The sequence below is a fragment of the Dinoponera quadriceps genome, unplaced genomic scaffold (assembly GCF_001313825.1).
Source record: "Dinoponera quadriceps isolate SergipeBrazil2010 unplaced genomic scaffold, ASM131382v1 scaffold690, whole genome shotgun sequence".
NCBI lineage: Eukaryota > Metazoa > Arthropoda > Insecta > Hymenoptera > Formicidae > Dinoponera > Dinoponera quadriceps.
Window position 1 is genome coordinate 155,529 of NW_014555275.1, and position 27,946 is coordinate 183,474.

General features: G+C 40.2%; 4 protein-coding genes across 7 annotated transcripts; 2 read left to right on the forward strand and 2 right to left on the reverse strand.

Annotated features, from left to right (window-relative positions):
- Positions 1–2: 2 nt before the first annotated feature.
- On the forward strand, positions 3–3,830 carry LOC106743697 (putative helicase mov-10-B.1; the record flags this gene model as incomplete). Its single annotated transcript, XM_014617794.1, has 9 exons — positions 3–241; positions 334–489; positions 601–757; positions 853–989; positions 1,154–1,291; positions 1,554–1,768; positions 1,847–2,123; positions 2,271–2,565; positions 2,765–3,830. Coding segments are annotated over 9 exons (1,953 nt in total), but the record flags the coding sequence as incomplete, so codon positions are not given.
- A 61-nt stretch (positions 3,831–3,891) lies between these two features.
- Positions 3,892–6,996, reverse strand: LOC106743737 (phosphatidylinositol glycan anchor biosynthesis class U protein). The gene is made up of 4 exons (XM_014617895.1): positions 6,100–6,996; positions 5,360–5,562; positions 4,538–5,240; positions 3,892–4,231 (listed from the first exon to the last, which is right to left on the reverse strand). Exons 1-4 carry the CDS (start codon positions 6,236–6,238, stop codon positions 3,978–3,980), a joined length of 1,299 nt encoding a protein of 432 aa, XP_014473381.1. The 5' UTR covers positions 6,239–6,996; the 3' UTR covers positions 3,892–3,977.
- A 747-nt stretch (positions 6,997–7,743) lies between these two features.
- On the reverse strand, positions 7,744–10,380 carry LOC106743738 (WD repeat domain phosphoinositide-interacting protein 4-like). Of its 3 annotated transcripts, none has more exons than XM_014617897.1 (7): positions 10,350–10,380; positions 9,872–9,996; positions 9,532–9,799; positions 9,197–9,437; positions 8,972–9,120; positions 8,502–8,603; positions 7,744–8,420 (listed from the first exon to the last, which is right to left on the reverse strand). In XM_014617897.1, the coding sequence occupies exons 2-7, from the start codon at positions 9,915–9,917 to the stop codon at positions 8,111–8,113; spliced, it is 1,116 nt and encodes a 371-aa protein (XP_014473383.1). In that variant the 5' UTR covers positions 9,918–9,996; positions 10,350–10,380; the 3' UTR covers positions 7,744–8,110. The 3 variants fall into 3 exon arrangements, with proteins under 3 accessions (XP_014473383.1, XP_014473382.1, XP_014473385.1); XM_014617896.1 differs by having other exon boundaries at positions 10,308–10,354; XM_014617899.1 differs by lacking the exon at positions 10,350–10,380 and having other exon boundaries at positions 7,744–8,220; positions 8,302–8,420; positions 9,872–10,212.
- A 457-nt stretch (positions 10,381–10,837) lies between these two features.
- Positions 10,838–22,120, forward strand: LOC106743751 (lisH domain and HEAT repeat-containing protein KIAA1468 homolog). 2 transcript variants are annotated; one of them, XM_014617922.1, is made up of 16 exons: positions 10,838–11,062; positions 11,224–11,427; positions 11,775–11,933; positions 12,024–12,379; positions 12,473–12,586; positions 12,753–13,003; positions 13,280–13,590; positions 13,915–14,201; positions 15,712–16,033; positions 16,861–17,014; positions 17,220–17,343; positions 17,968–18,238; positions 18,762–18,897; positions 19,062–19,261; positions 19,748–20,009; positions 20,734–22,120. In XM_014617922.1, exons 1-16 carry the CDS (start codon positions 10,978–10,980, stop codon positions 20,879–20,881), a joined length of 3,384 nt encoding a protein of 1,127 aa, XP_014473408.1. In that variant the 5' UTR covers positions 10,838–10,977; the 3' UTR covers positions 20,882–22,120. The 2 variants fall into 2 exon arrangements, with proteins under 2 accessions (XP_014473408.1, XP_014473409.1); XM_014617923.1 differs by having other exon boundaries at positions 10,838–11,032.
- Positions 22,121–27,946: the final 5,826 nt, after the last annotated feature.

The following is a 27,946-nucleotide window of genomic DNA, read 5'->3' on the forward strand; positions in this document are numbered from 1 at the left end:
TCTTGGAGCAGTATCAAGCAGATTTAGAAATGAAACGGTTCAGAATGGAAAATTATAATATTACAAAAATTACTCCAGATCAGTGTTTCATCATGAAAGTGCCATCTTTGGATAGTGAAAAACCTATTATAATACCAGATGATATTGTAACACTTTATGATGTACTTACAAAAGAAAAATATATAGGAAGAGTTACAAATGTGATAGATAATAATGTTACAGTACAACTGAAGAATCCTGCGTAAGTTCACTTTGATGTTTCTACTTTAATAGTTACAGAAGCTTGATATTCATTATCAAAGATACAATATCAACTTGTTAATTTTGATTTAGAGCAATGAAAATGAAAAACAATAAGTTCAATATAGGTTTCTATGGTAATTACTGGCCATTAAGATGTTGCCATTATGCATTGTCAATAGCAAGCAAACTTAATTTCCTCGATACATTGTATCCACAACAGACAATGAAAAGTATCAGCTTAAAATAGTAAGTTTTACCATAAAATATTTTATCATCTGGAGACATATTATTCTGGTATCTTATTGTCATAACTTATATATATATATATATATATGTATATGTATGTATATTATACAGTGACTTAGATTGGATGAATAGCACTATATCAAAGAATGAGCAGCAGAAGCAAGCAGTAACAAATATCTTACAAACGACGTCATGTCCTGCGCCTTACATACTTTTTGGTCCACCAGGCACTGGCAAAACAGCGACATTAGTCGAAGCTATATGTCAGGTAATTCTACATATGTTAATGTCCAATATTTGTGATAAAATAAGTTTTATTCTTTCCTATCTTCTGTTTTCTCAATTCTTTGGTTGTGAATCAAGATTGTAAGGCAAGATCCTAGCAAAAATATATTGGTGTGTACATCGTCCAATGCAGCGGCTGACGAAATTACCCGGAGATTAATACAATATCTTCCAGCCCAAATCATATATCGAATGTATGCACCATCCAGACACTGGTAAGACGTTTGCTTTTATGTACAAGTTTGTTTGTTGTTTTTCATTTTTATGATGTTTAGTTTGCGATATTGAATATCAATTTGGTGTAATACATGATATATAGAGTGCAACATACGAAAAGATTGGCATACTTGTAAATTAAACTTTTCTTCATTGAAATCAGGGAGGATGTAAAGAAAGAAATTCGAGAATGCGCAAATTTTGTTGGTAGTACACCTAACAACACTATCAGCATCTTCTTGCCAAAAGAGATATTAATACTGAAGAAGATTATTATTTCAACATTAATAACATCTGTCAGGTACAGATTCGAGATATTATTCTGTTTTTTTCCAAGTGCAATTAAATTTAAAATATAAAATTCTCGTATAACAATTAAAATAATAATAAACAATTTTTGCACAGTTAAAAAAGTGAGTAAATTGTTTCTCATGAAATTGAACACTGTATAAATGTGCATAGATGTATACAAATTTAAGTTGAGTTAAAGTTAAGTTTAAGATTTCATTAACAATTTTCATGGGAAGACACATGATGTAACGTCTTGTCCCTGTTTATCATAGATTGGCTGCCGTGAATTTTCGAGAAAATCATTTTTCTCATATCATTATTGACGAGGCGAGTCAAGCAACAGAACCGGAAACACTGGTTCCGCTCATTCTAACAAAGAACGCGGGTAAAAACGATATAACTAATTTTCATGCACAGATCGTTATTGCAGGCGATCATTTTCAATTGGGACCTGTCATCCGTAACAGATTAGCGGAAAATATTCTCGGCAAGTTTCCCCAAAGTAACGTTTCAATTACGATGTGATGCTCCGCAATCTTTTTTTATCTACTTGATATTCCGACAGGCAAGTCCATGCTGGAAAGATTGATGAACGACTGCGATGTCTACAAGAAAAAAGATGGAAAGTACAATCCGCACTACGTGACCAAATTAGTGAAAAATTACCGAAGTCACAGACATATTATACACGTGCCAAACGATCATTTTTATGAGAACGAACTAGAATGTTATGAACATGCCGATACACAGATAGCTCTGAACTGGAACAGGTTGCCCAATAAAAAGTTTCCCATCATCTTTCAAGAAGTTCTAGGTGTAGAAGAGAGAAGTGAGTCGCGCAGGTTAGTAATTTCAATTAAATATCGCATTTACTTACGCGTCATATCGCTCGAAGCTCGAGATGCAAGTCTCGAATGCCTTACAACAAACTTCTACGAAATGATTTCATTGTTCAATTGCATGCAATTATAAAAATGTTACCTCTTTAGTGTCTATAACACGGCCGAAGTATTCGTGGTAGTGGAATACGTGAAGATACTGATGAATACTAACTTCGGTAAACGTAAAATAACCCAAAGTGACATTGGAATCGTGACGCCCTTCAAGAAGCAGCAGTTGGAAATTAAGCGACGGTTAGTGGTAAAAGGCTGGGAAAATATCATGGTGGGGACAGTCGAAATATTTCAGGGACAAGAGCGAACCGTCATGATAATGTCAACTGTACGATCCAAGATCTTCACTCACAATGACGTACAGCACATTGGGTTCTTATCAAATCCGAAAGTACGTTGCCTTATTATCGCTCGTTACAATGCCCGTCTCTTCCAAGTTAACTCGCGTCTGAGATGATCAGGATTATCGCGTTCAAATGATCTTTTTAACGGTACTCCGGTGCACGAATACATTTGTGTATTAGTGTCGCGAGTATCAGCTAAAAGCATACATGTGTAACACTTTTTTATTTCATTACTTACTCTTTTAGAGATTTAACGTCGCCATAACACGCGCAAAGGCTCTTCTAATAATAACGGGCAACCCGAAAATTATCTGCACAGATAAACATTGGCAGGCGCTATGGGAATATTGTAAAGAAAACAACGGATGCAGACTCTTCGATCAGTGCCCGTTGGAACCAGCATTGAAAGCAGACTTAAAGAAATATTACGAAACTAATTTAAATAAGACCAGCGAGACGAATGCAGCTGTCTCCAACGAGGTTTCCATCCATATTGAAACTGATCTGATGAAAAACGTGAAAGGATTGGAGACCTTGACCAATGTATTAGTGTGCGGCATAGAGAAAGTAACTTTGAAGGAGTAACGGCGGATTTATGTGATAGCTTGATGAGTGATGCTTATGATTGGCTGTCAAGCTAGGGTAAATGTTCCTTTTAAGGAGTTACCTGAGTCAGCAAAGTATTATTGATTAGATGTAAAGAGGTGGGACACTTGAGGCTCTTGGTCTCTCGCCGTGGTGGTCTTAATAGATGATGACAGAAACGAGAAAACACTAAAAATCATGTTGACAGGCAAGTTAATTTTGGAGGTGTGTTTTCTCACTTCTGACATAGTTGATCAAAGTGGGAATGGCGAGGAAACAGGAACCTTAAGACCCAATTTTGTGCCGAGAAGACACCGACTTTAAAGATCACTTTTATGATCTTTAATCGCAGTCTATTTTTTTAAACAATACGCAATCTCGGAGTTAGCGTGATATGTACGCGGTACATGTACGACTTGTGATATTTTACACAATTTCATGATGTACAACCGGGGAATTGTTATGCGCGAATCCTACTTATTATGTGTTGTAACTTGGAAATATTTTTAATCATACCCAATGATCATGTTTTTTTCCGCAATTCCGCAAAGTTATGATTTACCATTTATATTATTGTTATTATACTGACTTTTGCTTTTATTGGTCGTTCGTTTTTATTTTACTCTTTATTTTTACTGTGAAGTTGATTTAATTGTTATCTGTCCGACAAAAATTAAGTACAATACTGTTCGATATCGATCAGTTTCGGAAAAACAGCGCGATTATATGTACGTCAATATGTGTTTGAATAAATAAAAACATATTTTTATAGAAAACTATTTATTTTTACACGAGGCAAATGATCCGGAGACACGTCATCATTTATTCATTGTGTTCGTAGTATTACGTATTCTCTCACCTATAGAAAAGCCTATTACTCGAGCAGCAGTTTAGCTTCGTTTCCGTTGACCTTCTTATTGTTACCGTGTTGCACCGCAAACTCGTATTTCAAACTGGCAAACAGGATGTCCGTTAGGAGGAAGATCTGCGCGATAGCGAACGCCAGCGTCACGCCGAAGTAGAAATTGGCGTTTGCCGATCTGGAATATATCCACTGATACCACACGGTTGGAGCGAAGACCGTGCAGAATAGCATGAAACAGCCTACGATAAATCCCTGTTGCATGTCTACAGAGAAGAATACAGAGATTATAAGTTAAAGCTGCAAGAGACGAATATTCCCATTAAAATCAATAATCAATCAAGATTAACCAAAGATGAAGATAATAAGTGAAAATTAACTAGTGATAATGACGACAGGCAAGGATTAATTAAAGTTAAAGATAATAAATAAAAATTAATTAAAAGTAAAGATAATGAAAATGAACTAAAGTTAATCATAATAAATGTCAATATAGCAAATATTAAATATTAGTAAATAAATATTAATATTAACTAAAGTTAAAGACAATAGATAAGGATTAAATTACTCACGCTGAAATAGATGTTTCCATAATGGCAGTAGGGATATATAGAATCCGACATCTCCGATGCACGGGTAGGATTTGAATATGGCAGTTATCGCTAGATACGAAAACGCTAATAGCATCGGGTCGCGTCGCAATCGCAGCGCCAGAGGGACTATGTACAATAAACTGACGTTTATCTGGAACGACGCGATGAAGAGCCACTTGAAGTGCTCGAACATCTCCGTGAAGAAGTACCAGTACAGCCCGATGTTGGGACGTAGGTCGGGAACGGTCAGGATGAATCCGACAGTGCTCCATAAAAACGACCAGCTTCCCATAATGCAGTAGGAAACGGCGAACAGAACTGCCAAGATGCTCACGAACGCGACTAGCATTGTGATGATGCTGATTTTCTTGGTCTTATCGCTTGCTGCGCCGGCGACGTAGATAGCCGCCGGCACCATGAGCGATACAGGGTAGAGTTCTTGCAGCGTCAACAGCGCTATCGACGCGCAGCTCCACAGGATGGAACGCCTCGTCATAGACACCAGCGCAATCGAGTACAGCAAATTGGTGAACACTGTGGTTGTGAGGCCGACACAGTTAAGTATTATATAAGGATTAAACAGGTATGCCGCGGAAACATACAGGGCTGATACAGTTGAGACGCCTTCGCCGAGCTTCTTCTCCTCGTCCTTTTCCATTTTTTCCTCTTTCCTTCTCGTTGCCTGCAACGCGAAAGCACATTCTGGTAAAATATAGATTGATTGTGCAAAGCACTTAAATTTTATTATATCCAAGTTCTTTGTATTTGTGTGTTCACATGTCCACTTCATTTTAAACTGACCAATTCGATTGCATAGTGCTTCGCGGTGATGGTGAGGCACACGGCTGTTGTCAAGTCAGTGACGATGAATAGCAGAAACAGTGCCCATTGAGACAGATGCTTCTGCATAAAACCGAACACATACAAGCCAATCGGTGTTTCGTGAAACAGATCACCTTCATAAGGATCAATGCCAAAGTTGTACAGATAAATCCCTTCTGTCACTGAAAAAGCAAATGCATCAAATTAGAACTATTGCTACTATAATGAATCTGCCTTCATCAATTAATCAATTAGGACAATTAAATCCTCATCTTCATGTAATTAGAATCAAGTCCTGGACTTTCCTTCAATACTAGAAGTACCGAGTAGTCATTCCCAGCTGTTTCTGTTTTTTAAATGAATATTGTATTTCTTGTGTATGTAAAAGATAGGATCTGAAACTCTATAATTTTTCAATTTCATTAATAAAGGGAAAGCTTAATAAAGGGAATAATGAAAGATTACATAAAATTTGAGAATCTTTTCACACACAAGAAATTAATCTAAAAAATATAAACACAGAAATGGCAGGAAAAAAAATGCTAGATCCAAGTAAATAATTTCCTCCGACACTCCTTAGCAAATTTTCACTTGGATCAATGTTATTGATCCGAGTGAAAATATATTTGCCGAGTATTGGAGGAAAGTTATTTACTTGAATCTGGCACTTTTTCTGAACGAAGCAGAGCAAAGCTGAACCAAACCAAACCCAAGCTAACCTCTCTTCCAGGAGTTCAAAGCGGTGGACACTTCAACGCGGTTACTGATGATCTTCTGGTATCCAGAGTTCATCAGCAGCCATCTGATGGTGGCGGCCAGCGCGAAATTCGACAACCACTTCCTCGACATTTTATCCATCGCGGTCCCGCACTACGACCGATTCATTTGCTCGCTCGCCTGTAACCTAGCAATGAAGCAGCATTCCGACGAGTACGTTTCCTCGCGAGACGCTACCGACTCTTGTTCTTATCGGTAAACCGATATTCTCATGGATAACCACTCCTACTTGATTCTCACTCGTATTCGTGTGATAGCGGCATTTATTTGAAATCGCGACGTTCCGTGGAGAGAGAGATCAGGTCGTGGCTAACGACACCGTCAACATCGTCACACGTCTCGATGACGCTGCTGGCACTTTGACACTCGCTCCGTGATGCAACACGACGGACACAATCCAAATATCGAGACTGTGTCAGCGATCTCCTTGGTCCCGCTTTCGCGTTTGCCTTGAAAAAGTACGAAACGACGTGCACCTATCATTGCATCTCCATTGCCAATAGAGAACACACACCATCCACGAATATCACAACGCCGACCCCCATTTGAAACGTTTGAAACTACACATCGATTTGAATGAAACTAAAAATATGGAAAACTTAAAAATCGTTTAAGCGGCTAGTTCCTTGAGAAGATAGCGCGCGGACGGTAAAATAAAATAACACAATCACGGTCGAATTTTTTAATTAAAATGAAGTACAAGAATGAATGCCGAAATCGGCATAAAAAAATGTGGAACGCTTCACGATTTTGCGTGTCATCCTTGCGCAGGGGCCATGCTAATCTTCTCTGTATCGTTCCAATTTTAGTATATGTACTGCCGAAGCAAGTACGATAGAGTGGTCAAAAGAAGATTCTTATATACTCAATAGTATCTTCAAATGTACTAACGAGAAAACTACATCCACTTGAAAGCCACCTAGTGACAAGTCATTGTATTACTCTTACATCATAACCTCAGAAGCGGTCGTCACTGCTTCGGTCAATTCGACACGAGCGAATAAAAATCTGGAATAATCAATAGTGATCGGTTTAATCGAAGATACTGGTTTTTCAATGAGAAACGATATCGTATCTTAGTGACAGTACATCCGATTTTGAGGATTTTTATTTATCTTGTACTTCAACGTTGTAGCTGTTTGAAGTTTGTTTTTTAATGCGTTTTCTTTTTATATTATATATTAAAACTGTTATACCTCTCTGTTCTCTGTCTAATTAATATCAAAGACTTGTACTCTTCTGTGTATAGATTGGGAGCTATGCGGTTGGTAGGCTGGAGGTACCATACATTTGTCGGAGGTTTCGTAGGTCTCATATTTTTACATTGTTACGTTACCATGATAAGGCCTATGATGGATCCCGCACCATACAGTACTTGTCTTTCTCTAGAAAATTACCGAGTGCTCAGAGTTCGCATGCAACACCACCATTAACTCACGATTAATATATTTTCAGAAAAAACTAAAGAACGAGCTTTCGCAGACAAGCCATAGATTATCTTATTAAATTAATCTGGATAGTTGTAAGATGGGGCGTATCGACTGTACATGTTACACATCTCCAATATTACAAACATCCTGCAGCGAAGAATAGGTATGATAAAAGAGAATACACCGACTGTTGTACAAAATAAATGTCTATTAATGTTCCTTGCAATTAAATTAATTTTGAAAAGTACGTTAGTCGTGAAAAAAATGTTATAATTTGCATACGGTAATATAATTCGCGGAATACAGTTGAAGCGTACTTTACAGCACAACAATATAATTTTTCCTATCACAAAATAACTTATTTCTACCATAATCAGCGCGATATTCGATCGTTCAAACAATTATCACGTACAAGAAATTTCGTTCGTGTAGATCGACTAGAAATTTCATCGCTAGTACATAATCTTATAGCTGTGCGCACGCGCATTGTGCACGCACGTACGTACGAGACGTAGGCCTTGTGTTAAAAATCATTATCGTCGCAAACATCCAGGAAGACATCAAATGCTTGCCGATTGCAATTGCCTTCTGCGGTGAACACATACTTGTGGAACGTTCCGTCCATACATATAGCTGAAAAATTACAAAATGGCACAGAATGCGACCCAATCGTCGGAAGTGATTGTAAATATCTTTCGAACAATATCGGAATACCTATCACAGAATTACGTGCGCCAAACGCACAAACGCACGCACATTCGGGGGGTACTGTGAAGGTAGCCAATGCCCACTGACTCTCAACATAGTTGCCCAGAAAGCCCATCTTTGAGAAACTGAAAATGTAAGAAACCGTCTTCACAGTACATGTAATTTGCGTGAAAACGCATGTTTGCTGTGTGAAGATATTTACATACGTGGATCGTCGATTTAAGCGAGTATCTTTTAGGGCGAATATATGCACTGTTCCCTTATCGCTAGAGGCGCATAAAAATTCGGAATCCCTGCTGAACGTTATGCTGAAAGAGACGCGGAAAGATTAGCACTAATGAAACGGAAAGACCACCACTTATCACTAACAAGAATCATAATTTGGTAATAACGAATTACTATTATACTGAATTAAAGATGTAAATTATGTATAGTTATTAATGTAGATTGTACAATGTCAGTTGAAAAAAGTGGCACTTTTACTTCGGCAAATCAATCAGAACAGATATATTTAGTAGGGAGAGTTATTTTTTGGGGATTACTGAAAAAATTTCTCCTAATGGATACCGGATACCTTCTGAGATTCATCGAGGTAAAAGGTATTGCAGCCTTTTGTACATTATAATACAGAGTAATAGAGAGAACGTTAATTACATTATCTGTGATTTGATATTACCAATAAAGTGTAGCAGGGTCGGCGCCACGTCTCAATTCAACTAACAAGTGCCTTCGTATAGAGTCCCATACTCTGACTAGGGTTCCTTGAGCGGAAGCGGTAGCAACCATAGTTCCGTTCCCGTTGACCGCCAAACAGGCCAATGCACCCTGTCGGCACAAACGGCGTGTGTAAACACAATTGCTAAGGAAAAGATATAACTTATCAATCTGTTAATTGCAATACTTGATGCGCGGCGAGAGTCACGGGCGCACTGGAACTTCCAGCCTCGGTCGCACCGAGATCGAGCAGCTGCACACTACCAAGCTTGTGGCCGGGGAAAGCCAGCAATTGTTTCTGCGCTGACGCGAGAGTCGCTATTTCTACAAGACCTTTCGGGTTGTCCCGCGTTTCTAGCGTCAGTAATCGCCGAGTGGGCGTGGGAAACGAAAAGACATGGATCTCTCGTTGGAGCGCCACTATCATTCTACGATGAAAGATCACTTATGTATACACCACAACCAACATATTTGCATACATTGATATAAAAAACAGTAGACTATTCACCAACGGCTACTTACTTATCTCGTCGCAATCTGACCGCCTTAATGGGACCGGTGAAGGTAACTTCCATGACAAACTTTTTCGACAAGTCATCGTAGATCAATACAGTGTTATCGGCGAACTTGGCACGCGTCCCGCCACCGACCACCGCGATCACGTTTGTCCTCCAGAGCATCTCTGCCATGGCGATGCTCCCCATCAAGTCGTTCTCGAAGTGGGCTTTCTCGACCAGAGGCTCGACATTGTAGATCCTCAGCCCAGACTCCATGCAACACATAAAGCATCCTGTGGAAATACACCGATGGAATGAGAAAAACAAAATCATGGTTTGGATGTTCTGTCAAAATCGACCTTTACCTTGATCCTGGTTGAATCTTAGACTGTGTATGCCTCTAGCAGCCATCGTCACCCACGTGCTTTGATTCTTGACGTTATCAACGCGTCCTTTTGTTCATGTCCTTATCACAGGCATGATGCATTGTCTGTAACAGTGATACAGAATGGTCACAAAAATACAACGAATTTCCCCGTGAGAGAATTCGAGTATTTCCTAACGATAGATCAGGCTAAATCCGTAAAGCAGACTTATCGAGAGAGAACAATTAACAGTTATGAGTAATTCGTGTATCGTAATAAAGGTCGATCCAACATCATTGTCAACAAAGGCGAAAAGAGAGAAATAAATTGATCAGCGTTAATCAGCGCACGTTATCGACGGTATTCAGAATTTCTGCGGAAAATCATTTCTTTGACAGTGGTTTAAACATTGAACCTCCACATGTCTATTATTTACAGTCAACAAGTGCTTATGATAACAGCGCACACGACAGCATACCTCCGCAGTATGTTGTTGTGTTATAAATGGCTCGCAAATTTAGTAGTAGGGGTCCTTCCTTCCTTCCTTCCTTCAATAGGTGGCTCCAGGGGTCTGATCAAAGGCTCATTTCCAACGTAGCAGTAGAGATAGTCAGTCACCAATCGACGTTCCATTCTCTATATTTTAGAGAAATGAATTATCGTTTCGATGTTCCCAAATTTCATCGTTCACTGTCGATAATTCGTTCATTTTTCGGCTGCCGGATTTTATTGCTTCAATCCTCAGAATCTTTTCATACAAATTACCAATCGCAATCAAAGATTGCAGGTTATAGAATTCGACGAATCAACGTGTTTCCTCGCTTGGCTCGCTTTATCCCGATTGGTCAAATTCCAATCGTCAGTGTGCGATTCTCAGTCTCACGGTATGAACGAGCTTAGCGTTTTACTTGGCGTCATCTGTCAAATGTATTTTCAACGTATTGTCAGTAGCCTGACAGATGACTCGTCATTCGATTTAGCCTGTAAATAATCGTTCTCATCGCGTGTGTATTGCGTTTGATGTCCAAGCAACGCAAGTAGGACAATTTAACATTGGGCTCAGGTGGAAATGTCATTTCTTGCGAATACCTGAACGTGTTAATGTCATGGCGAGTTCCGTCGACGAGATAAAGGAGCCGTTCTCCGTGAGCGGCAGAGGAGGTAACCTTTTTCCGTCCGCTAATTCTTTCGGTAAATTACACTGGTAATTGTTTGATTAGCTCTAATAAGCGCTAACATGCGAGCTATGTTGTAAAACTTTCTGAAGGGAAGCAGCAACCGCGAGACATTATGTGAATTAATGTTGTGCGCTTAATAACCTTTTCCCATATATATGCGGTATCGTATCGTAGGTTGCCTGGCTCCTCCGAAAGCACTACTATCTTACGAAGAAATAGCTAGAAAGCTTCTCGACGAGAAGCTTTTCTTAACGGCTTTAGAATTGCACGCTGAATTATGCGAGGTTGGTAAGGAACTACCAGTTCTCAGAGAATTTTTCTCAAATCCAAACAACTTTGAAAATTCCAGTATCAAGCCAGAACCATACACACCCATGCGTATGTATTTTTTCCTCGAGGAAATCTTATAGATTTGAAATAATTTTAACGTTTTAAGATATTTTATGTATCAAGACTTATTTACTTTTTAAAATTTATAAGTTATAAGTTTTGATGTAAATACCTGCTTGAAATCTTACAGAATATTTATAAAATGAAAATTTGTACAATAAAATTTAAGCCAATTTCATTCATAGCCGTCTGTATGAAAAGTTTTTAAATATTAACAATAATACTTTAAAAATTCTATATTTGTCAGCAAATATAAATTCTTATTTTTCATTAGTTATACCATTCAATCGTAATAAATAGACATTACTGCTAAATGAAACATTGTTATATATTAGCCAGGTCCTCTAGTCAGGCAACTTTGGATTCTTTGGACATGACTCGGTATTCGGAAGATGGGGCTGGTGTTGACGAAAGAGTAGCCATTCTTGAATTTGAGCTACGCAAGGCCAGAGAAAATATCTCTGCGCTACGTGCTAATCTAACTGTGGTAACAGGTATGCTTTTTCATTTTAATAACAAATTATTTTTATATATTGGTTCATAATGTACTTTACATTAACCTTCTGTGATAAATAATGTTTTAGAATCGGAAAGTACATTAAAGGCACCTGACAAGAGTTCTGAAAAGAATTTAACTACTGAACTTCCCATCAAACCGCATGAGCAGCGAGCACTGAATTTTCTCATCAACGAGTATTTGCTGGCAAGGTCTTACAAGCTGACTTCGATTACCTTCAGTGATGAGGATGAAGATCAAGATTTTGAAGATTGGCAAGATGTAGGATTAAATATCCCCAAGCCTGCGGAATTATTACAGATATACAGGGAGTACATGAGAGCCAATGGGCATGATAAGCCACCGTCTGTAAGCGTTGCTGTACAAACTGACTTTATCGTCGAAGAGCAAATTGTGGAACGAAAGGATGAATTCCTAGAAATGGTTTGTTACCTTAAAGTTGTTGGAACGCTTGCTTGCGATGTGTAGCTTTTTCACTCCATGAAGCGAATCCAGGAATTTTTGTGCTTTTTATAGGCAGAACAGCTCGAAAGATTACAGCAACAGACAACGGTATTGGAACAGGAGAAAGCTGCTCTCCAGGAAATAATATCATCGTCCAATGAAAATATAATGGAAAATCCAGCTAAAGTACGTTAATTAGTAATGCAGTGCCTTAAGCTACTTTCGTGATCGATAACAGTTTGAAAGTTTGAGTAGACAGAGATTGGATAAATCGTCTTCCGCTAGTTAAATTATAATCATTTTCTCACACTCCTGTATATTACGAAGAATTATTTAGTTGTTTTATTTATAGTCGGGTAGCTGCGGAACTATTCGTACCATCAACTCCAGTTCTACAACTCCCGACAAGTTTGAAATGTTAGAATCATTACCGAGAGACATATCGGCCGCCACTCAGGAACCGGAAGAAGACGATAGTGCTTCTGCGGTAGTTAGCCTGGACGAGACAGATCCAGGAGACAAAGAATGGACCAGGCTGCAGTTACCCAGAGTAAATATTATAGAGCGGTCCTCTAGAGAGGTTCTATCAACCACATCCTCCAGGTTATATATGTTATTATACATATTTACGTATTATCGAGATATATCTCACCGATAGTAAGGCTATTAAATCAAAGATTAATATTAATAATTATTGATAAAGTAAACGGAACAAAAATAAGTGTGAGAGTAACGTAAAGCAGTATAAATAGCAGATGATACTTTACAAAGTAGCCAAGTAGTAATTAAATGTATATACAAGAGAGTACACGAAGATAAATTTAAGGAATTTTAGATTGTTCAATTTCAAGTGTGTATGTGTTTTCGTGAACGTTGCAGAAATTTGCCAATGAAATTCAAATTAGAAGTAGCGACGCACTGCTTGGCGAATATATCGGAATCGGTGATGTCCTCGGTGGAAGAATCCTTGAAAGGCGGAGTTACCCGGGACACGTTGGTCGAGATCCTGACGTGTACCTTGCCGCGAGTTGTGCCTAACATCATCCTCAACAAGCGCGAAGAGATCGTTCCGTTGATTCTCAGCGCGATCCACTTGCACCCGAATTCCGGTGAGAGGGAGAAGCTGCTGCAGCTGCTGTTCAACTTGAAGAAGAGGCCGCAGGAGGACGAGCGGCAAATGATATTGGCCGGTTAGCGCATTCAACATGTATACGGCTTGATAATATATTAGTGATGAGTTACGCAATAACAGTTAGTCATTTAGCTCCAAAGAGAGGAAATTATCACGATATATCTCGCGTTGATGTACGGTTCTACCGTCATAGTTTAAATTTAACCGATGATTAACTAAACGGAATTGACTAATTCGATTGACTAAATCGAATTGGTCAATTCAGCTAATGGACCAATTAGATCGATTAGATTTAAACCATGATGGTGGAGCCGGGCATGATATATTTATAACGTGAATAAATTGTTTCAAGTCAGATCGCTTACCATTCTTGCATTCTCAGGTTTAATCGTGATGGTGAAGCTGGCGGAGGAGCCGCTGGAGAGCGAGGAAATTCTCACGATCTGCTGGGAGCAGAGTCAACACAAGTATCCGGAACGGAGACTATTGGCCGTCGAGTGTTGCTCCGTACTCGCGTCGTATACGTCGGCTTCCATCAGGAACTCGCTGATGCTGTCCATGCTACAGCAGATGTTGTTGGAGGATAAGGATCCCGTTGTCCGAACCAGCGTCGTTAGAAGCCTCGCGCTACTCATAGCTCTGATGGACGATCCTGACAAATATTTCCAAGTAAATCTGACGGCTGTTTCATTATTTTACGTAATTTCACAGGAGATTTTTCTAATACTTGTGATTGCGATATACAAGGTGTTTAAGAACTATAATATCTCAACTCTTGATTGGTCAATTTTTTTCTAATTGTACGAACAATTAAATAACATTTCAATATATATGCAGTGCAAGTTTCACCGAACTCTTATTAAACTTATTTCACTTTTACAACTTTCTTTAAAGTGGAGTAACTTTTAATCCAGACTCTGAATTACTGTCAAACTTTTGACGTCACTTTTAAATGCAACGTAGATGAATTTATAATTTTTTCATTATTTTAACGGGCAATATATCATTAAGAAGCAATGGGATCCCTACTGCATTGAGGCCGTTATCTCGTGAAACATATTCTACATATTAATTAAAATATTTTCTCATTGCTTGCGCAAGTTTCACCTATTACTTCGTTCTAAGAAAATTTAGATAAACTATTTTTAGCCTGGCTGAAATACTACCGCCTCTTAAACCGATATTAATAGTCGATCTTATATTTAACGTCGTCCTAAGTTCATATTCAGATATTATATTAATCGTTTCATTGACTACAATGCATCTGGAGATGAACTTAAGATGATTTCAAATTTAGGATCCGCCCTTAATCGTTATAACTGCTTTCGATAGTTCATTTTCTAACCGCTACGCGGCGTATTTCTCTCGCATTCAGTTTCCAGTACCAAACTCGATATAAAGTCGACCGACGGCAGACAAGGCATCGCTTCTCGGCACTATGTGCTAAGATCAAAAGTGTAGTATCTGTTCTTATCAGCTTAATATCTGATACAACCCCCATAGGGGGTTCAGAATATTGGGTGATTTTTGACAGTAGGCGGGTACCAGGAAGCTTGCTTCGGTCCTGCCGTTTGGTCGTCCTGGCATTGCACTACAGCCGGGCTTGGCCTCTTGATCTAACTCAAACATAATAAATCTGGATTTGATTAAAACCTTTTAATACCCTAGAGCAATTCTTGGGTAAAAAATCATTCTTGAAAAAGAATGAGAACAGGAAAGAATCGAATAGAAAATTATATCTCTCCACGGGTGCGGAGGAAAAGAGATATTTCAACATGTATACGCGCTGTGCAAGTTTCATCGAACTTTTGTTAAAAATGTTGCAAATTACAATCTACTTTAATGGTTGAATAATTTTTGATCCAGGCTCTGAATTATTGTCAAACTTTTGGTGTCACTTTTAAATGCAATGGAGATCCAATTTGTATTTTTTTTCATGATTTGTCATTATTCTTTTCATAATTTTCATAATTTTCTCATTATTTTGCGTTATGGGACAATACATACTTAAGAACACGTCGGGAAGGTTTCTTGACAAAAATTGATTTTCTTGGTGGGACTTTACTATTCCCTAAAATTTATCCACGGGGTCCTGAAACACCCTTATAATTTTCATTGTTACACAATGTATTATTCTAAATTCACACGCACGTGTATGTATATGTTTATGTCATCGCAGTGCGAGGAACTGGCGTTAACAGCACTCCATGACACGTCGTCGATGGTTGTCGAGACGGCGTCCTCGGTGTTGTTGCCAGTGTTAGCGCAGTGGGCGTTATCCTTGAAAAGGTTGCACCTGAACCTGCTGCCGCGCATTATTGCGAAAGTGAAGAACCAATTGAGACCGACGCAAAACTCGCCGAACAAGGACTACATCGACGAGGAGAAGCTGGTGCCGTCGGTCGGTATTCTGCAGTGCATCTTGCCGTACATGGTCCTGTGTGTCGCCGACAACGACGCTGTGCGATCCTGCATCGGGAACGCAACGTCGTCGGACTTGCGTGAGTTGTAGAGTAATTGAATTATGTAAATCACTCAGGTGGAGGGTGAGATTCGCGCGCGCGCGGGATCTCGTCGGCACTTGCGCTTTGGGACGATGATTCTCGGCACCGTTGTGAGTAAAGAGGTTCATCACGAGCTAAGCCGGTAAAACGATGACGAATTTTGTTCGGCGTAATTATATTAAGAACAGCAACTGGTTCGATTCGAAAATCCGAAAAAAGTAATCTCCCGGTAAGCAAGAAATCACTAACACAACGTCATTTACAATTATATTTTGGAACATAACGTGGAACGGTTTTAAATATATAGTTCTTAATGTTGTATATTATATCATTGTTGACGACATTTGTTGACCGAAACATTAAAAATAATATTTTCACATTACTATTTTAGTATCTAAGAATTTTATATTATTAAGTAACAGTTTAAAAACGTTAATAAAATATGTCAAAATGTTTACAGAATTCACATGAAATCAATTTTTCAAAAGATGATTTAATTCTTTTCTCACTTACCGGGCTCCTTTCAACTTCACATTTTCGAATTATCCCAGAATTGTCGAGTGCTTCAAGTTACGAGGGAAAAGTTTGGAGAGAAAGATTCGGAAAATTTCGAGGATATATTTCTCCAATTCGTAGCAGCGAGTGTCGAAAGATTTATCGCGAGAAACTTGAACATGGAGAAAATTTAAAGATTGCAGGACTCGAAGACTCGAGAAAGAACTCGACGAGAGTCGAGAATATTGCGTTAGCGTTTTTTGCACGAAGCTTATAAGCTCGCACAAAAACAAAAGCACAAAAGTTTTCTAGAAAACTTTGTGGTGCAGCCGAGGAATTTCTGGACTTGTGCCATTCCAACATCGTCGACCCGAGGGTATTCTACGAGGGTCCCGTCAATGTCGGCGTTCTCCTGAACACGTTTTTCTCCAAATCCTGGGAGGATATGTCCTGGCCGGAATTAGAATGGTTTTCAACTAAATTGTAATTATATCATTCTTTAAGTAACACGATATACTTAAGTCTGCCTCGCGAGCACCGTATTTTTTGGCGCAGTGATCACCACTGATGTAGTAATTGAATCACGAAAGTCGGTAAATTAAAATTAAGAATGCAAATTTCCCGACGCGCTTTGGCCGCTCTCGACTCCCAAGCGACTACTTTCGGAACGCATATCTCTCTTTTGCAGGGTATTCGATGTCTTGGAAATGGTGAAGTCCGTGGACGCGACGCACGAGAACGTTTTAAAGACCCTCCTTACATACATTCATTCGTTGTGCGTGAGCTTTGGCAGGTACATTACGCAATCTAAGGTAAATATATGATTCCATAATTAACAGCCAGACAGATGGTTTGATTTAATTTGGATTTGCTTCCGAAGTTTCATAAGTATTTCAATTCGCCTCTTCAGGTCTCGGGTCGTTTCTTTTTCTGGAAAAGTGATCTGAAATATTCACGAAACGTCAGGAACTAATCTATGAAGGATATGACGCTAACTCGGAAATCTAAAATATCCGTTAGACCTTGAGAGATATATCTTTGTTGGATTTATAGTTTTAAAATTTCGGAAAAATAGTTTAAAAATTTCGGATTTATAGTTTTAAAATTTCGGAAAAAAATCCATTTTTCTCTCAATTATTTTCGGTTTTGTCCTAAGGATATAAAAATTCGTTTAGAAAAATTTACTTGCGTTCGGTTAAAACCTGCCACGTTAATTTTTTTTATATAAAAAAGGTAAGAAACCAAGTAAATCTACGGAAAAATGAGAAAGAAAATTGGTTTTTTCCGAAACTTTAAAATTATAATTTAATTATATTCGTCACATTCTGAACTTTCTTACTCTTTGTTCCCAAAGCTTTTCTTAGATTTTAAAATATTTTATTTATATGGGCACTAATAACAATGATTAGTAAGTTTTTATGAATATTATTCCGCAGATACAAGCGGTGTTTTTCCCGGAAGTGTCGGAACTCGAGAAGCAGCTTACGGCATTATCAGCAGACAAGAAAAGTATGAGCCTCATGTTGATCCCGAGTTATCTGGTGATTCTGAGCACTCTCGACTCCACGGAACTGATCGACTACTTCAAGCAGTTCCTTGTGATCTTATCCATAAGCGGTACCAGTATATCCTGGCTGCACGTCGCTGCGAGTATTTTGTGCGCTCGGGAAGAAATGCAGGAGCACGTGCTTGTTAGTTTGTGGGACGGTTCGTGCGATATTCTCCTTTCTATCGTAACGTTATCATAACGTTATCACTACGATGATTTACGAATATTTACAAAGCAACATTCAAGTCGACGTAATAGAACAAAAGAACAAAAGAAATATAAGATATATTTCCCCTTTAAATGTTCAAAATTTAAGGTAACGACCCGTATTGTTAATTCATTTTCTTCGTTTTTATATTTTTATTATATTTATACTTTGTTTTAAAAATGACATACAAAGTGTCTCGTTAAGTGGGACATCCGTCATATACTTATAGTTTATTGTATTGAACAAAGAAGTCTTTTACTCTTTCATAAACGACTACGTAAAATTTTTAGTTATTAATTTTTAAAAATTATCATATGTAGAGGACTTCGTATATATGTACGGGTCGTATATATATATTTTTTTTTTCGTATATATATACGAGTCGTATATATATATATATATTTTTTTTTTTTAATTCGTAGTAATAGAATAACAAACTCTTAATTTTCTCGTTCCGCATTTTTTTCTCGCAGGAGTAGTGCATCCGCGATCCAGTGTAAGGTGCGCGACGGCAGCGCTGTTCGGCTTCATCATAGGCCACGTCTCGGACCGGCTCGCGAACTCGAGGATCGTACCAGCCATCGTAACATTAGCTAGCGATCCCGAAGTGTGAGAGAACCTTCTCTGTTTTATTAACTTCTCAAAAAATCGTAATCACTCTGTGTCATAATAGTAATCTATAAACGATGATGACTTCGATGATCCGTTCACGAACATATTACATTCTCCGTTCTCACACGCTGTGCGATACAATCGAATTAATTCTTCTTCAGTGGCGTGCGCTGCGTAGCGATTTCCTCATTGGGCCGTATAATAACGGAATGCAAAGTGAGAGAAGCCCGTGACAAGGCTCGATTGACGCTGGAAACGATCGCGAAGGACCCTCAGGGACTCTCTCAGGCTCTCGCGACTTCGTTGGTGTCCACGTTCGCGTTTATAGCGCCGAATTGCCCGCAGATTTATACAGAGGACAGTAAGTAAACGCTAAAACATCTATTTCCCGCATGTACGAAATGATGAGTGCGGAACTTCTCTTTTCCTCTCACACACACGTACACACGCGCACACACACACACACACACACACACACACACACACACAAAATGTTTCAACGACAAATCATTCATGCATTCTCGTTCATTTCTCCGTGTCGTTCTCGTCGATTGTTTTAGTTCGGATCTAAAATAGATGTAGCGAACCTCCAGATTTTTGCTCTAGGCAATAAAATGCAACATAATTTTTGGCAAAAGACGTTTTTCCGCACTGCCAAAAGTCGCAGTAACGCTGAAACCTTTGGAATCGCAACGGCTGGTAACGTTGGAAGCACCTTCTGCTGGAAATCACGTTACAGTTTATATGCTTAGAGCAAAAAGCCAAAAGTTTATCACCTATTGTATAGATTCAGCCTACTTAGACTCATTACCTTTGTACCACACTGAATTGTTGCTTTTGATCGCAGTAATAGCGACGCAATTGTCGGCCATCGCCGCATTCGCACTTCAACAGAGTCGCAAGATCGAACTGGTGAGCGCGTTAGTGGAGGCGTACTCGGTGTTGGTTTATTGCCCATTAAGTGGTCAGTGCGTTTCCGGAGTAGTGGTGCCGGGATTGCGGCATCTCGAGACATTGGTGAATCAGTGCCTACCTCAGCAGAAGGATACGGTGCGATCGCTGCTCAGGGAAACCGAGTCCAGACAAGACGTGTCGAAGCCGATCGAGAGGTATAGAGGAAACAATTGTCGCGAATATCTCACAGCGAATTCGATCACCTAAGCTACACCGGATTGATGCACTCTAAAGGTCGCCACACACAAAGGCCTGTATTCTGAACTCTCTTTCACTGATAAAAGTGTCCCTAAAAGTAGCTTAGAAATTATTTGACTGACCATGACATGAAGCCGCATTTAAGGTGCTTCTATTGATAAAAAAGAGCTCAGAATACAAGCCAAAGTAATCGAATACAACGACATAACATAAACACTTTGACGATGAAATAATAAATATATATTCTGCTAAATAACGTGATATCATTATTACGTGCTCAACCGTGCCGAATGCTTGTATATTTTTTTATTGAAATAATCACTTCATGTATCCTTCAAGAAAGACATCTGTACATGACCCACTACGTACTCAATCATCATAATCGTGACAGTGAATTCCTAGGACCCACGTAAAAAAAATATTTTCTTAATAATTTTTCTCTAAAATTTTAAGATAGTTTTGAAAAGACAATAACACACTTACAAAAAGTTCCCAAATAAAAATTTTCTTAGGTTTTAAAGGAACAGCAGTAGTCACAGCATGCACCAATCCGGTATAATGCGGGTGATTGAATTCGCTATTATCGATCGCGACTCAATTTTAAAACTGTATCGTGAATCTAAATATAATATGTACAACAAAAACCGCTCTCCGACTCTTGACTGATTTTCACTCTCACAGGACACTTTCGATGAGCTCCGGGCTCTCTCTGTCTATGGCGACGGTGAACGTCGGCCAGGGTGTCGAGGACATGCGCCAGAGGATGAGCAAGATCTTCCAGCAGAAAACCGGATCGCCTAGCATGTCAAGCATCTTTCGCAAGAAATAAACTTATCCTTACGTTGTAACGTTAGATTAAGGAAATTAAGTATTACATTACACGCGTCGCGAGTGTCTCGTCGACTGCTCGTACAAAAATCAGCGAGAGACCAATCACGAGGTTATTGTTAGGACGTGGATGTTGTTTTAAAGGAGTGTTAACTTATTTTTTTATCGTGCTCTAGCTAGTAAGTAACGTGTAAATTATTTTGTTTAAACGTCAAAATAAGACGAAACGCTTCGGACAGATGGAGAATACGAATTTTCACTTTTTGTAAAAACCGGATATCGATAGCGTCGTCAATCTCTCTCTCTCTTTCTCTCTCTTTATCTCTCGCGTGCGCAATTTATCTCTTTCTGACGATCTCAGATCACGACAAGAGATCGATTTGCGTTTGAGAGAGAAGCAGAAAAAAAAGATTTAAAAAAAACGCAGCGCTTAACAGTAATTAATGTTTAATTTTGAAATCTGTTACTTTACATAGTAATAAACAAACGTCATATTCATATCGTATGTCATATCGTATATATATATATATCGCATATCATATATATATTTATATATAATACACAAGTGTTTTCCTCGTAAAGTAGTTACAAAATCAGACTTTCTAGGAATACACATCCTGTTGCTTTTTTTGTCTTGCTCTCGTTCGGTTCTGTTTCTTCGTTTCTTTTTTATTATTTTTTTGTATAATCACAGCTTATATACCGATGCGTCGACGAAACGTCGTTTATATTGTGTTTTTTTTCTCTCTTTTCCTTAAATCTTTCACGGTCAATCGATTAATCGTGACACGACGATCGTTGTTGTGTCGCGGGAGGGAAATAGGGGGCGGGGAGGGGTGGGAATTCGCACAATGCATACTCGCACTACTCCACGGGACTGTCGTCGCGGTCGAGTCGCGAAAGGTGCGTGTGGTCGCGTTTCGCCGTTATTTTATATTACCTTCCGCGCGGTGTAACTTTCGGGAAGTCCCGACGTGACGTCGACGGCAAGAAAACTCTTTTTTCAGGATTACTTCGTGAGAGAATTCCGGTCTCAAAAACGGTAACGATGCAGAGGAAGATCCGTGAAGATCCGCAAAACAATCTCATAGTGACATCCCGATAGCACCGTGGATAGCATGTCCCAATGAGGACTGATTACACACTTCAACCGATCGGCAAGAATCGCAGCAAAGAGTCGCCCGAGTGGCGTGTAATTGGCCGTACGCTGAATTAAAATTAAATTACAACGGACAGAGAATACTCTTTTTTTTTGCAATTATTCCCATTATTCCTCTCGTCTTTTTCGCGTCTCCCTCGCATCGTCTCTCCTCGCTCTCCCAATTGGCGTATAATCCCGTGGCTCGAATTCTCACGCTACGCTCGCGGACTTCCATATTGAATCATACCGATTATTGAAAAACATTACACCGCGCTCCTCCACCTCCATGTATGTACACGTAATATAAAAGAAAACTCGACGCGCGTCGCGCGTGTCAAAAGAGAAAAAAGGAAAAAGGCACACATGGAAAATCAAGACCCGTGTTAGTACGGAAAGGAAAACTGACCGAGGTCATTCGTAAATTCGCGTGTGCTTTTGTATCTGTCTGTTCTTTGTGCTACTTCTTGCGTCCTGTGTGTATGCGTGTATGTGTACGTGTGGGTGTGTGTGTCCTGTGACAAGGCGCGCGATACACGAATCGCTATTTGTCTTTTCGTAAATTTTACAGAATCCGCGACTATTCGCGAGTTACAAGTCGCGAATCGGGATCGCGCGCGCGACACGGCTCTAGTAATGTCTCGCACGGATCACAAGTCGTAAAGTCGCGAATTACATTACATACACGTACACCAACGTATGTAATTAATGCTTATGCAGCCTAAATTGTCCCGTGCTTATTATTATTATTATTATTATCACTAATATTATTATTATTATTATTATTAATAGTAATAGCAGTAGTAGAGTAGTAAGTAGGGTAGCAGTAATAGTAATAGTAGTAGAGTCGTAGTAGCAGTAGTAGTAGTAGTAGCAGTAATAGTAATAGTAGTAGTAATAATAGTAGTAATATATATATGCATATATAATATATATACATTGAATATTTACTACAATCGTTGGAGAGTGGCGGCGAAACGAGACTGCGTCCCGGTGATTCCGCGCGCGAGTGGTTCGCCCAGAAAAAAGAAAGAAAAAAAATATATATATGTATCGTTTTGTGTATATGAATTAATTAAAAACGCCTCGTAGGACTCTCGCCTGGGAGCGCGTGAGCGAACTGAGATCGATCCAATTGCCCCGCGCACCGGCGCTTCGCATTCGCATTTCGCGACGATTGACGGCCGACTGCTCGAGAGCGATTTCGGGTCTCTGGGCACCTAAGAAACCGCCTTTTTCGGATACACACATCGGATATTCGATACATCGAGAATAGCCAAGTGCGGGGGTACAATACTCCCGCGGACGAAATTTACAACGAGTGCGATCTCGCGAGAAAATCGTGCAACGCGCACGAAAGACGTTTCTGGCATCGGCCCATTCTCTGCAATTGATCGCGATCGTGCCGATTTTGCGAGCTGATCGATGCCAAGATCCTTGCATCAGGAATCCCGTGTTTCTCTCGCAACAACGTTTCGCGTCGTCTTGAAATTTGCTCCGATCGCATACTTTAGAGTTATATATATATGTTTATATAAATATTTTAGTGATAATATTTAGAATTATATCTGGACTCTTTTGGCACCTCTTGCCTCCCTCGGTGTAAACACGCTGAGTTCTGACGTTAAAAGAGCGATCAGTCGCGTGCGATTTATACAGTTTACGCGTGACTTCCGCCCTTCCAACGTCGCGAATATATTAACGTGACTACTACCGCGAGGTGCCAAGAGAACCACTCAGTTCCTAGTCTCTCGAGTCACTCGAGTTCCTAGTCTCTCCGCATGCGGTGACATTAGATTTTGATCGCGAGAGAAACTCTAGTTTACACAATACTCTACTCTCTACTTCAATAATATATATTCTTGTTTACGCAATACTCTACATACGCCCCCTCGTTACTGGAACCGTGAAATTTGGGAATCTCGGATCTCTTCTGGTTCCAATTGTCCGGTTGAAATCGTGCGTTTCACAATGTTTCACAATGCGATATAATAAAAATCACAAGGAGATCCGAGGGGATGCAAGTTGATCCAAGAGAGTACATGAGAACCGCCCGACCCGATCAACGCTCCGCAACTCGCAAAGTCAACTCCGCCGACTCGAGAAAACTGCAAGAATCCAAGAGAACATCTTTCAAGCGCGATTGTCTGAGAGTCAATTTTTACGTATCCGATATATCGTTTATTTGATTTATTCAACTCAATATTAACAAAAACAACTGACAATCCTATTTGAAACGCCCTGTTTTGTCTGTTGCGTGTACGTGTATATGTACTCGTGTGAGTGTGTGTAAGAGAGAGATGTAGTATGTATGTATATGTGTGTGTACAATAGACAAATGAAAAGGCAGCATCAATAAGTTCAAAGAATAGCAGTATACACGTCGACACAACATTATCCTGTTGCACCCTGTTCACAGGAGGTCGTTTTCTCGTTCTATTCCGTCCTCTCTTTTTTTTCCCCCTCTTTGCTATCATATCTCGTCAATCCGAGCTCACGCGCGCGCACACGTATAATCATTAACAAATATATATGCGCTCAGACACACACGCACGCACACACACACGCGCACATACACACACACACACACACACACGCACGCCCACATCCTCATTTTTTTCGTCCTTTCTTTCTTCGCTATATGTATCTGTGTGTATATATGTATGTAATGTATCTGTCTGTGTGTGTGTGTGTGTGTGTGTGTGTGCGTGTGTGTGTGTAGGTACATAGATTCGCGTCGTTATTAACACCTAAAGCCAAGCATCTCTGCTTATAATAATAATAAAATAATGACGATAATCATATAATAGAGCAATTAATAGTTATTAATAATATTAATATTGATAAATCGGTAATCATAATATACAACACACTCGAGGCACTTAAATGCGTGCTCAATTAATCGTCCCGATTCTCGCAGCACTAGCTCCGACCCAACTTGATTGGTATACTCCTCTTTTTTTCTTTCTTTCTTTCTTTCTCATTTTTTTTCTTTTCGAATCATCCATACACACATGTTTCCTCACACCATCCTAGCCGAATGAAAGCGTAATCCTAAGGGCTCTTAAACACGTCTTAAACACGCCTCGTTAGTCGGAGAGGATCGATAAGTAAGAAAGTAAGATCCGATTCGCGCAGTGAAGGATTGAAGGTTTGGGCGGTTTCGCTTAGAATTGAGGAGGAGGGGGAGGGAGGCGGAAGTGGAGCGAGGAAAAATCAAAAGTGGATCTCGGGGTTGGACGACGACGCTTCGTGGCTGTCCGCGTAGGATCGTCCACGGATGACGGAAAAACGCGTTTCGGCCCACTGTGTTCCGCGGCGCGCGCAGCCGCAGCGAACGAGACGGAAGAGCGCGGAATCGCAGTGTGAAAGGTCGGAGAGAGCAAGGGGGAACCGCACAATAATGAAAGACGAGCCCTTTCTCTCTCTCTCTCTTTCTCTTTCCCAGGGCAAGGGGATCGAATCGTCCGAGGGCTTGTCCGAAGTATGTGTGTATGTGTGTGTGTTAACAAAGAAACCGCCTCTCAAAGAGGGTCGATTTTGCCCCGGGACAGAGAAAATCGCGACGACCGAGCCGGAGGTTGTTGAGCCCTCGAGCTCGATCGTCGCGATTTCTCGTCTTCTTTTTCTTCTTTCTTCAGGATTGCCACAGAAAATGAATTTTGAAATTCCCTGACTTCTCCGTGTTTCCCAGAGTGGAGAATTTTTCACGTGCAATGTGTAATCTTAAACTTGAACGTTTAGAAGCAGGGATTGCAGGAGAGGCGGCTTATATTATCAGAAGCAACGCAAACTTAAAAGTTTAGTAACATAATGCAATCCTGAATTCAGGCCATAGAAGATAGTAAATGAGTATTGGAAAGAAAGAATATAGTTAAGAGCACTTAAGACAAAGTGAGCAACGTTCTAGATTTTTCAAAATTCTAGATTTTTTTTTATATTTTTCCACAGTTTTTCGCGGTTTCCCAGGTCTGTGGCAACCCTGTTTCTTTTTTTTTTTCCACCACCTGTGGGGCAATGGAGAGGTGGAATCGCGCGAAAGGGTCGAAGAGACGAAGGGAATGGAATCGCTTGCGGAAACCACGCACGAACTACGCTAAAAAGACGACGTCTCGGGATAATGTTTCATTCGTCGTGCGACGAGTCTCCCCCCCGTACGCAGAGCCCGTTGGCCTATGGGTCGTACGGAGGACCTCCGGAGTCCTGAGGTGATCTCTCGTCGGCCTCGGCGCCCTCCGGGGACCCTCCGTCCCCGGACAAATCAAAGATTAGTCTAAACGAAGCTTCGGCTCTTTTTAATCGGCCGAGCTTGAGCCGCGAAGAACCACGAGAGCGGAAACCGCGACAATTCGCCGGGGGATCCTGCGGGCCCCCGCGGCGTTTGACTCCGAGTCGAGGAGTCGAGCTCGCTTCGAATCGGCGAAGCTCGGTCCGACGTGGACCCGACGGATCGAGGAGTGATCGTGGTAAATGGCACAAGCGCCTGCGCGAAGAACGCGAACTGTCGAGAAACGCCAAGAAACATTAAAAAAAAAAAAAAAAAAAAAGTATACATCCTCTGTTTTCTTTCTCATGGGAATACATATACAATGTGTAAAGCATAACGTCCAAGAGACTTTCGGTAACTCTCGAGAGAGAGGAGAGAGAGGAGGGGAGAGAGAGAGAGAGAGAGAGAGACAGAGAGAGAGGAAGATTAAACGTATAATATACATATAAGTGACAATTCACGCGAGAAGTAAAAAGCAAACTACTGGTTTCCCATGACCATTAAATTGTTATCTCTGAAAAAAATAAACGAAAAAAGAAGGAAGGGGGGAAAAGACGACGGGGATTCAAGGCGAAACTCTCAGATTCTCGCGGGATCACTCCTCGATCTCTCGTCGCGACTCGTTCCGGTTTCGCTGCCGCTGTCGTTCTTCTCCGCGACAACCATCTATTCACCCACCCACCTCCCACGTATGTGCGCTCACTCGCAAATTCGAATTTGCGTCTTTCCCTTCCTACCGCCCTCCTCCCTCACACTTTTTCCTCATCGTCGTCATCGCGTCGTACGTTATCGCTTAACTACCGTTTCCGAGATACGATCTCTTCGTCCTCCGATTATCCTGAACTTTCTCCCAGGGATCGGGGAGCGTGTGTGAACGAGCGGAAATTTTACGAGGGGGGGGAGGGGATATTCCACCGCTTTCCACATGGCGAGAGTCTCGATTCGATGCCAAGTCCGCTTCGTTGCATTTATCTCGGGAGATTTCGTCAAGCGATGTGCTCTCTCTCTCTCTTTCTCTCTCTCTCTTTTTTTTCTTTTGGCACAAATATATGTATACATATAGACATGTTTTTCTTTTCCCGGTTACATTGCGGTCCTGTGCGTGAAGGAGGGGCGGGACAAAGGGTCTTTTTCCTTTTAAAAGATTAATTATCTTATCTCTTTAACGTTTTTACAAGCTAACAAATACGTACCTCCAAAATCACAGAACCAAAAGCGATATTATATAACAATATTCTCTCCCCTTTGCGCGATGTGTACCGGGTGATCGGGAAGCCACGTAACTGGCTCCGTACTCTCGTCGAGAGAAAGCTCGCATTCGGAAAGATGCGAGAGATACATATACCAGTTTCACGTAACACGTCTCTCTCGCGTGTATATATTCGAATCTCGACTCTCTTTTCTCTCTCTCTCTCTCTCTCTCTCTCTCTCTCTCTCTCTCTCCCTTTCTCTATATCGATTAATGTTAAACGTCAGCTTTATACGATCCACAGCGATCAATATAGAATTACTTAATTCCGAGCGATCATGTATGTATCTCGTATGTATACACACACACCCACACACCCACATATATATATATACATACATACATACATATGTATATACATACATATGTACACACACACACACACACACACACACACACACACACACACACA